The sequence below is a fragment of the Sinocyclocheilus rhinocerous genome, unplaced genomic scaffold (genome assembly GCF_001515625.1).
Source record: "Sinocyclocheilus rhinocerous isolate Xijiao unplaced genomic scaffold, SAMN03320098_v1.1 scaffold7486, whole genome shotgun sequence".
NCBI classification, from domain to species: Eukaryota; Metazoa; Chordata; class Actinopteri; order Cypriniformes; family Cyprinidae; genus Sinocyclocheilus; species Sinocyclocheilus rhinocerous.
In genome coordinates this window covers 1-11374 of record NW_015627580.1, presented here as the reverse complement: position 1 = coordinate 11374, position 11374 = coordinate 1, and the positions used below count along the sequence as shown (strand labels likewise).

The 11374-nt window shown below is 32.9% G+C and overlaps 1 protein-coding gene across 1 annotated transcript; it reads right to left on the bottom strand.

Moving 5' to 3' along the window:
• Positions 1-15: 15 nt before the first annotated feature.
• On the bottom strand, positions 16-9517 carry LOC107731318 (uncharacterized; the record flags this gene model as incomplete). Its single annotated transcript, XM_016542371.1, has 10 exons — positions 9427-9517; positions 8230-8358; positions 7389-7517; positions 6548-6676; positions 5707-5835; positions 4866-4994; positions 4428-4685; positions 3642-3920; positions 3332-3457; positions 16-267 (listed from the first exon to the last, which is right to left on the bottom strand). Coding segments are annotated over exons 1-10 (1651 nt in total), but the record flags the coding sequence as incomplete, so codon positions are not given.
• Between the last annotated feature and the right edge of the window lie 1857 nt (positions 9518-11374).

The window sequence follows — 11374 nt, the reverse complement described above, 5'->3', positions numbered from 1 at the left end:
TCCACTGAGCTTCACCTTTGACTGTCACTGTGATCAAGATGTTTCTTTCAAAGTCCAGAACTCTGTATTTTCCTGCATCACTTGCCGTAAACTCTTTAGTGATCAGGTTTCCATCAGTATTGATATTTAAATGACTCTGAACCCCGCTGCTTCTCTTCCAAACCTCCTTCCACTCTGTGCTTCTTCTGCTCTGATGCTGCACTTTATCAGCGTTTGACAACAGAACATCCAACTTGTATCGCTGCTGTCTATGAGAGGGTCCGAGAGCTCTCGGATTTAATCAAAAATATATTCATTTGTGTTTCGAAGATGAACGAAGGTCTTGCGGATTTGGAAGACATGAGGGTGAGTAATTAATGACAGAATTCTCATTTTTGGGTGAACTAACCCTTTAAGTACATAAACAACAATACAGAGTACAAAACGTAGCACTTTGTAACTTATCTTGTTTGTGATGATTTTTTTCTGTGATTAATTGTACATTAGATTGCCTTTTTGTTTATAGATGTTTTCAGTGCATTCATTAAAGTTGGAAATCGTGAAGATCTTTACCATGTATATCATGTTGCTCCATACATAAACTCACACTTAAGACATTTATTTCTTATATTGCACACTGAACACAACACATTGTCCAAACAGGCACATTTATGCATTTGTCAGAAACTTATCAAAGAGACTTGTACAATGCATTCAAGCTTGTAAATTTGATCAATACATGTTTTCTCTGGGAATTAAATCCATGACAATGGCATTGATAACACTGTGATCATGATTAACTGCTACAGGAACATTAGAGAGAAACAGATAATCAATGCAACATCCTAAATTACAAATTACAATGAATAAAGACACACACAAAGACAAATTAGCTGCCAAAACCAAAGACAAACTGTTCACAAACTCAAGATAAAAATAAATAAGTCTCCAGATAGGATTTAAAAACATCATTTGAAAAGAAGGACCTTAATTTCAGCAGCATACATATAGATATATTAAATCCTAGGCTATAGATACACCACATAAATTCAGCCTTAATCATGGCTGCTGTGAAGCTTGAAACGCTGAATCACTAAAACAGTTATTACTGAAACACTATTACAAATGCTGCCCAGCTTCACTCTGTCAAATGGCTCTCTATAAGAAAACATTTGTATGATCTTATGTGGATTTTCAATCTTGATGGAATTTATCGTAAAATATAATTGTACCTGGTAACAGGTGTATGTCATGGCCATACATCACATTTTAGGTTAGTACTGTGATAATCAACATGTGTGCTTAATTCTCTATTTGTTTTTCCCATTACATAAGATAAATAAAATATTTTGTTTCTGTATTTGGAATCCTGCAAGGCAGCAAGTCTGCAAAATATGATATATCATTTTCTTAATTTACTCTGAAAAATTTGTGTATTTTGTAATAAATAAAATGCAGGTTTCACGGTAACATTTGCAGTAGAAATATTCCAGAAATATTTATGTATTTTCTTCTGCTGCATTTTTTTTTTATATGACACATATGATTTTTATATGAAAAGTGGATTATAATTAGTAGTTACAAATGATTTCAGTGTCTGTAATTCCAGTTAAGATCAGCTGAGTCTGTAAAAAGACTTGGAAGTCATTATTTCTGAAGTGGTGCAAAAAAAGAAAATTGCACACTTCACCTTAAGAACACAACAAAGAACACAAGATAGACTACGATAACTGTGAATACAGCTCGGTGACCACAAGTGGTTAAGTATACATTTCTTCATCATTTGCTTTGAAAAATCAACTTAATAAATTCAGTTGTACAGTAATCAGTTTGGTTGGTTATACAGCATTTCATGACCGTGTCATTTTCCCAGAGAATAGAGAACTAGATTTCAAGTTACACATTGTTTGTATTTTTCATTCTTTGAAATGTTTGAAATGGTCTCAAATGTGAAAAAAAAAAAACATTTCAACTTAGCATAAAGAAAGATAATAAACAAAGTATTTCATGCAATATTCTGATTAAAGTGAAAAACAAAACCTTCTTGCAGAATGGAGCTGGAATTGAAGAATAGTATTTCTCTCCAGAATGCACCACAATAAAAAATATATATAATTTCTAATCAGTGCTCATGAACCTGTTCACTTCTGGTAGTTTGACTTTGTAGCAGACATTGATCTGTTTGAGTCAACGTCTGACTCAACCAATGGCATGAGTTTGGGGGCGGGACTACGGGTATCTATCCAACCAATGACAGAAAAGAGGAGAGCTCAGGAAAAAAGACTTGGAAGTCATTATTTCTGAAGTGGTGCAAAAAAAGAAAATTGCACACTTCACCTTAAGAACACAACAAAGAACACAAGATAGACTACGATAACTGTGAATACAGCTCGGTGACCACAAGTGGTTAAGTATACATTTCTTCATCATTTGCTTTGAAAAATCAACTTAATAAATTCAGTTGTACAGTAATCAGTTTGGTTGGTTATACAGCATTTCATGACCATGTCATTTTGCCAGAGAATAGAGAACTAGATTTCAAGTTACACATTGTTTGTATTTTTCATTCTTTGAAATGTTTGAAATGGTCTCAAATGTGAAAAAAAAAAAACATTTCAACTTAGCATAAAGAAAGATAATAAACAAAGTATTTCATGCAATATTCTGATTAAAGTGAAAAACAAAACCTTCTTGCAGAATGGAGCTGGAATTGAAGAATAGTATTTCTCTCCAGAATGCACCACAATAAAAAATATATATAATTTCTAATCAGTGCTCATGAACCTGTTCACTTCCCAGTCCATCACTACTGAGCCGTTGATCAAAACACACAACAATAAATGTACCTGCCGTTTGGATTGAATTTGGATTTGATTTTTCCTACTCTCTTCTTCTTTGCACAAAGACAGACATTGAATGTGATGTGGAGATACCTGTGTGTGGAAATGATAATATCATATTCTCAAAACTTCATCTCTAACACATACAGATATCACTGTTCTCATAAATATGTTAATGTCAAGCTGCACTGATGTCACACTTCTCATTCAATTGTTATAATCTTACCTTGTAGTCTGTGTCCATCAAATAAAACTCAAAAAATGAAAATCATCACCAAAATCTCTTGTTCACATTTTTTACTGTCATACAGTGTACACTGTTAATCTGTCCATTCCTTCTTCATACATATTAAAATGTCTTAAAGGGGTCATAGGATGCTACATGCACTTTTACAAGTTGTTTGAACTGAAATGTGTGTTAGCAGTGTGTGTACAAAACCACCCTATAATGATAAAAATCCAGATTTAGAGGTTTAATGCAACAATGATCATGCTAAATATTTATAACTCACCACTTGATCTTCTCCTTTTGTAGATGCAGCAACCAATCACAATAAGAAAAACTAGAAATGCCGCTACTAATACTCTTGCTGCAGCAGACCGTGGAGGGTCTGGATCACAGTTAGAACATTTTCCATCTGCAAAATTAAAATTAAAATAATACATAATAAATGTTTTTTTTAAATAAACATTAGAAACTACTGAAATGCGTTAAGGCAATTTAAATGAAATTGCCTGGGGCCAGAAACATTCATCTATTACAGCATTATCATGTTATCATGTTACAAATATGTGAGTGACTGTATTTCTGGTGATATTTACCCCATTCTACTGAAACTGGTTCTGTCAGACTGCTGTGAATGACAAAACAGCTATAAGATCCTTTGTGGTTTCTGTCAATCTTCACACTGGTTCTCATCTGAAAGGTTTCATCATCATTTGGTCTGATTTCAGATGACGTTTGGTTTTCAGTGTTAATTCTGTTCAATCTGATGTTCATCTCAATATCTCTGGGGTAGAAACCAGTGGCCAGACAGCTCAGATTCAGCTTACTGTGATCATCAGGAGCTTTTCTTGCAAAGACATGAACATCTGGTGGAGCTGGAGCAGAAAATAATAATGCAATTAACAACAAACATTAAACTTTCTGTAATTGCTTTCTGCGCTGTCAACAAGTTGCATTCTTACTTTCCTTAAAACAAAATCACATTTTGTGTCCCAGAAAGAACACTGTAAAAAAATATGATATATAAGTCATGGCAACATGTTTTTTTTTTTTCAATACTTCAACTCATCAAAATAATTTAACCAATTTCAATGTCATTGTTTAAGGTACAGTATATGAGATTGAAGTAGATGCCTTTACATTTTAAAAACAAGTCGAGAAATGAGTCGTACAGATAATTTGGTTATACTTAAAAAATTAAGGCAGCAAATTAAGTTTTTAAGTTGAGGTGGATTATTTTTTTACAGTAAAAGTCATACAGGTTAGAATACTTAAACATGGCTTAAAGTGTCATAATGATGATAAACAACCTCTGTACCAAGACAGAATTAGAAACAGTCAAAAACACAAACACACATGAGCTAATTGCGATCAGAACTTACTCTTATATGTGTTGTTAAATGTGGAGATCCACTTAGTGCAGTTGTTGAGGAAATCCATGAGGAATGGGTTTCGTCCAGTTTGATGATCCATTTTGGTTTCTATGTCTTTATCCATCCACTGAAGCGGGTGGTTGTAATGAAAGGTAAGGAGATCTATTCCATCGTATGCATACTCATCAAAAGCCTTCAGATTCGTCACTGTTCCATTAGGAAGTTTCACCACTTTACAGCCAACTATTCTCTGGAGTACGTGAAACTCTAAAATCACACAAAATCATTATGTGTGTGTGTGTGTGTGTGTCTAATTACACTTAAGTACACTTGGGAGTGTGTGCCTTTTGAGGGTATAGGGATACTCAAAGTGGCTACTTGATGAAATGACACCTTTGTTTTTATTCCTGAGCTCAGATGTTGATAAGAGAAAAGCACTAAACTCACCAGAACAATTTGCAAAATATTTGCACTTTGACAGATCATATAGATGTTTTAAGAACCGGTCTCTAATTTCAGGCGGTTTTGCAGGAGCTTTGCTCCAGTCATCTACAGTCAGATTGTCTCTTTCCCACTCTGTAAAAAAGGATTGTGATCTTAACAGGAAAAGACTGTAAAAGTGCTACAGTAAAAACCTGTTAATTGGTTAACAGTAAGTTTCCATATTATATACAGTGAATAACTGTAATTACATTTAATTAAAATTGTTAAAATGACATTTTTTGGAAGTGTAAAAGAACAAGTCATTGTACAGTTTACAGTGAAAAAACGTAAATTGACATTCCCAGAATTCCCTGCATGATATTTCAAATTTGATGTTAATAAGTATAAGTAATGTTAATAATGTATAAGTATTTCCCTCCTCAGTTTGTTGAAAAGCTGTTTGTGATGATTTGATGGGACTTTATAATCATCACCTGTTTTTGGTGGTTGTCACTGTATTCAAAGTCCCTTTCTATAGTCTTTGCTGTATTGCAATGGATCAAAACAGATATTAGTAAATAGTAAATAATAATTTTTTTGTATATTAAGTAAACAATTAGAGTGTGAAAACAGAGCACTTTAAGTACACTATGGAAGTGCACTTTTTTCACCTGGGTTAGTTCTTATAATAACTTCTTAATAAAAATATATACAATAACTTAATAATTTGTGGGTGTACACTTGGGAGTGAGTGCCTTTTGAGGGTATATGGTATAGGGATCCTCAAAGTGGCTACTTGATGAAATGACACCTTTGTTTTTATTCCTGCGCTCAGATGTTGATAAGAGAAAAGGTCTAAACTCACCAGAACACACTGCAGAGTATTTGCACTTTGACAGATCATACAGATGTTTTAAGAACTCTTCTCTAGTTTCAGGTGGTTCTGCAGGAGCTTTGCTCCAGTCATCTACAGTCAGATTCTCTCTTTCCCACTCTGTAAAAAAGGATTGTGATCTTAACAGGAAAAGACTGTAAAAGTGCTACAGTAAAAACCTGTTAATTGGTTAACAGTAAGTTTCCATATTATATACAGTGAATAACTGTAATTACATTTAATTAAAATTGTTAAAATGACATTTTTTGGAAGTGTAAAAGAACAAGTCATTGTACAGTTTACAGTGAAAAAACGTAAATTGACATTCCCAGAATTCCCTGCATGATATTTCAAATTTGATGTTAATAAGTATAAGTAATGTTAATAATGTATAAGTATTTCCCTCCTCAGTTTGTTGAAAAGCTGTTTGTGATGATTTGATGGGACTTTATAATCATCACCTGTTTTTGGTGGTTGTCACTGTATTCAAAGTCCCTTTCTATAGTCTTTGCTGTATTGCAATGGATCAAAACAGATATTAGTAAATAGTAAATAATAATTTTTTTGTATATTAAGTAAACAATTAGAGTGTGAAAACAGAGCACTTTAAGTACACTATGGAAGTGCACTTTTTTCACCTGGGTTAGTTCTTATAATAACTTCTTAATAAAAATATATACAATAACTTAATAATTTGTGGGTGTACACTTGGGAGTGAGTGCCTTTTGAGGGTATATGGTATAGGGATCCTCAAAGTGGCTACTTGATGAAATGACACCTTTGTTTTTATTCCTGCGCTCAGATGTTGATAAGAGAAAAGGTCTAAACTCACCAGAACACACTGCAGAGTATTTGCACTTTGACAGATCATACAGATGTTTTAAGAACTCTTCTCTAGTTTCAGGTGGTTCTGCAGGAGCTTTGCTCCAGTCATCTACAGTCAGATTCTCTCTTTCCCACTCTGTAAAAAAGGATTGTGATCTTAACAGGAAAAGACTGTAAAAGTGCTACAGTAAAAACCTGTTAATTGGTTAACAGTAAGTTTCCATATTATATACAGTGAATAACTGTAATTACATTTAATTAAAATTGTTAAAATGACATTTTTTGGAAGTGTAAAAGAACAAGTCATTGTACAGTTTACAGTGAAAAAACGTAAATTGACATTCCCAGAATTCCCTGCATGATATTTCAAATTTGATGTTAATAAGTATAAGTAATGTTAATAATGTATAAGTATTTCCCTCCTCAGTTTGTTGAAAAGCTGTTTGTGATGATTTGATGGGACTTTATAATCATCACCTGTTTTTGGTGGTTGTCACTGTATTCAAAGTCCCTTTCTATAGTCTTTGCTGTATTGCAATGGATCAAAACAGATATTAGTAAATAGTAAATAATAATTTTTTTGTATATTAAGTAAACAATTAGAGTGTGAAAACAGAGCACTTTAAGTACACTATGGAAGTGCACTTTTTTCACCTGGGTTAGTTCTTATAATAACTTCTTAATAAAAATATATACAATAACTTAATAATTTGTGGGTGTACACTTGGGAGTGAGTGCCTTTTGAGGGTATATGGTATAGGGATCCTCAAAGTGGCTACTTGATGAAATGACACCTTTGTTTTTATTCCTGCGCTCAGATGTTGATAAGAGAAAAGGTCTAAACTCACCAGAACACACTGCAGAGTATTTGCACTTTGACAGATCATACAGATGTTTTAAGAACTCTTCTCTAGTTTCAGGTGGTTCTGCAGGAGCTTTGCTCCAGTCATCTACAGTCAGATTCTCTCTTTCCCACTCTGTAAAAAAGGATTGTGATCTTAACAGGAAAAGACTGTAAAAGTGCTACAGTAAAAACCTGTTAATTGGTTAACAGTAAGTTTCCATATTATATACAGTGAATAACTGTAATTACATTTAATTAAAATTGTTAAAATGACATTTTTTGGAAGTGTAAAAGAACAAGTCATTGTACAGTTTACAGTGAAAAAACGTAAATTGACATTCCCAGAATTCCCTGCATGATATTTCAAATTTGATGTTAATAAGTATAAGTAATGTTAATAATGTATAAGTATTTCCCTCCTCAGTTTGTTGAAAAGCTGTTTGTGATGATTTGATGGGACTTTATAATCATCACCTGTTTTTGGTGGTTGTCACTGTATTCAAAGTCCCTTTCTATAGTCTTTGCTGTATTGCAATGGATCAAAACAGATATTAGTAAATAGTAAATAATAATTTTTTTGTATATTAAGTAAACAATTAGAGTGTGAAAACAGAGCACTTTAAGTACACTATGGAAGTGCACTTTTTTCACCTGGGTTAGTTCTTATAATAACTTCTTAATAAAAATATATACAATAACTTAATAATTTGTGGGTGTACACTTGGGAGTGAGTGCCTTTTGAGGGTATATGGTATAGGGATCCTCAAAGTGGCTACTTGATGAAATGACACCTTTGTTTTTATTCCTGCGCTCAGATGTTGATAAGAGAAAAGGTCTAAACTCACCAGAACACACTGCAGAGTATTTGCACTTTGACAGATCATACAGATGTTTTAAGAACTCTTCTCTAGTTTCAGGTGGTTCTGCAGGAGCTTTGCTCCAGTCATCTACAGTCAGATTCTCTCTTTCCCACTCTGTAAAAAAGGATTGTGATCTTAACAGGAAAAGACTGTAAAAGTGCTACAGTAAAAACCTGTTAATTGGTTAACAGTAAGTTTCCATATTATATACAGTGAATAACTGTAATTACATTTAATTAAAATTGTTAAAATGACATTTTTTGGAAGTGTAAAAGAACAAGTCATTGTACAGTTTACAGTGAAAAAACGTAAATTGACATTCCCAGAATTCCCTGCATGATATTTCAAATTTGATGTTAATAAGTATAAGTAATGTTAATAATGTATAAGTATTTCCCTCCTCAGTTTGTTGAAAAGCTGTTTGTGATGATTTGATGGGACTTTATAATCATCACCTGTTTTTGGTGGTTGTCACTGTATTCAAAGTCCCTTTCTATAGTCTTTGCTGTATTGCAATGGATCAAAACAGATATTAGTAAATAGTAAATAATAATTTTTTTGTATATTAAGTAAACAATTAGAGTGTGAAAACAGAGCACTTTAAGTACACTATGGAAGTGCACTTTTTTCACCTGGGTTAGTTCTTATAATAACTTCTTAATAAAAATATATACAATAACTTAATAATTTGTGGGTGGTTCAATCTGATCAATCTGATGTTCATCTCAATATCTCTGGGGTAGAAACCAGTGGCCAGACAGCTCAGATTGTGATCATCACATTTTGTGTCCCAGAAAGAACACTGTAAAAAAATATGATATATAACTCATGGCAACATGTTTTTTTTTTTTTTCAATACTTCAACTCATCAAAATAATTTAACCAATTTCAACGTCATTGTTTAAGGTACAGTATATGAGATTGAAGTAGATGCCTTTACATTTTAAAAACAAGTCGAGAAATGAGTCGTACAGATAATTTGGTTATACTTAAAAATTTAAGGCAGCAAATTAAGTTTTTAAATTGAGGTGGATTATTTTTTTACAGTAAAAGTCATACAGGTTAGAATATTTAAACATGGCTTAAAGTGTCATAATGATGATAAACAACCTCTGTACCAAGACAGAATTAGAAAGAGTCAAAAACACAAACACACATGAGTTAATTGCGATCAGAACTTACTCTTATATGTGTTGTTAAATGTGAAGATCCACTTAGTGCAGTTGTTGAGGAAATCCATGAGGAATGGGTTTCGTCCAGTTTGATGATCCATTTTGGTTTCTATGTCTTTATCCATCCACTGAAGCGGGTGTTTGTAATGAAAGGTAAGGGGATCTATTCCATCGTATGCATACTCATCAAAAGCCTTCAGATTCGTCACTGTTCCATTAGGAAGTTTCACCACTTTACAGCCAACTATTCTCTGGAGTACGTGAAACTCTAAAATCACACAAAATCATTATGTGTGTGTGTGTGTGTGTGTCTAATTACACTTAAGTACACTTGGGAGTGTGTGCCTTTTGAGGGTATAGGGATACTCAAAGTGGCTACTTGATGAAATGACACCTTTGTTTTTATTCCTGAGCTCAGATGTTGATAAGAGAAAAGCACTAAACTCACCAGAACAATTTGCAAAATATTTGCACTTTGACAGATCATATAGATGTTTTAAGAACCGGTCTCTAATTTCAGGCGGTTTTGCAGGAGCTTTGCTCCAGTCATCTACAGTCAGATTGTCTCTTTCCCACTCTGTAAAAAAGGATTGTGATCTTAACAGGAAAAGACTGTAAAAGTGCTACAGTAAAAACCTGTTAATTGGTTAACAGTAAGTTTCCATATTATATACAGTGAATAACTGTAATTACATTTAATTAAAATTGTTAAAATGACATTTTTTGGAAGTGTAAAAGAACAAGTCATTGTACAGTTTACAGTGAAAAAACGTAAATTGACATTCCCAGAATTCCCTGCATGATATTTCAAATTTGATGTTAATAAGTATAAGTAATGTTAATAATGTATAAGTATTTCCCTCCTCAGTTTGTTGAAAAGCTGTTTGTGATGATTTGATGGGACTTTATAATCATCACCTGTTTTTGGTGGTTGTCACTGTATTCAAAGTCCCTTTCTATAGTCTTTGCTGTATTGCAATGGATCAAAACAGATATTAGTAAATAGTAAATAATAATTTTTTTGTATATTAAGTAAACAATTAGAGTGTGAAAACAGAGCACTTTAAGTACACTATGGAAGTGCACTTTTTTCACCTGGGTTAGTTCTTATAATAACTTCTTAATAAAAATATATACAATAACTTAATAATTTGTGGGTGTACACTTGGGAGTGAGTGCCTTTTGAGGGTATATGGTATAGGGATCCTCAAAGTGGCTACTTGATGAAATGACACCTTTGTTTTTATTCCTGCGCTCAGATGTTGATAAGAGAAAAGGTCTAAACTCACCAGAACACACTGCAGAGTATTTGCACTTTGACAGATCATACAGATGTTTTAAGAACTCTTCTCTAGTTTCAGGTGGTTCTGCAGGAGCTTTGCTCCAGTCATCTACAGTCAGATTCTCTCTTTCCCACTCTGTAAAAAAGGATTGTGATCTTAACAGGAAAAGACTGTAAAAGTGCTACAGTAAAAACCTGTTAATTGGTTAACAGTAAGTTTCCATATTATATACAGTGAATAACTGTAATTACATTTAATTAAAATTGTTAAAATGACATTTTTTGGAAGTGTAAAAGAACAAGTCATTGTACAGTTTACAGTGAAAAAACGTAAATTGACATTCCCAGAATTCCCTGCATGATATTTCAAATTTGATGTTAATAAGTATAAGTAATGTTAATAATGTATAAGTATTTCCCTCCTCAGTTTGTTGAAAAGCTGTTTGTGATGATTAGATATTATTATTATTATTATTATTATTGATTTTGCTATGCAAGCAGATGAGAACTGTTTAGGTCAGATTCGCTTTAAAGACAGCTAACAAAGTAATTTATTCACATAATGTTCTTTTAAAATGTAAATGTAAGCATTGTACTTGTCAACATTATAATATAAACCTATTGTTGTCAGGTAAATCAAGACTTACTGATTGAAAGCTTACTGATGCAGTTTAGT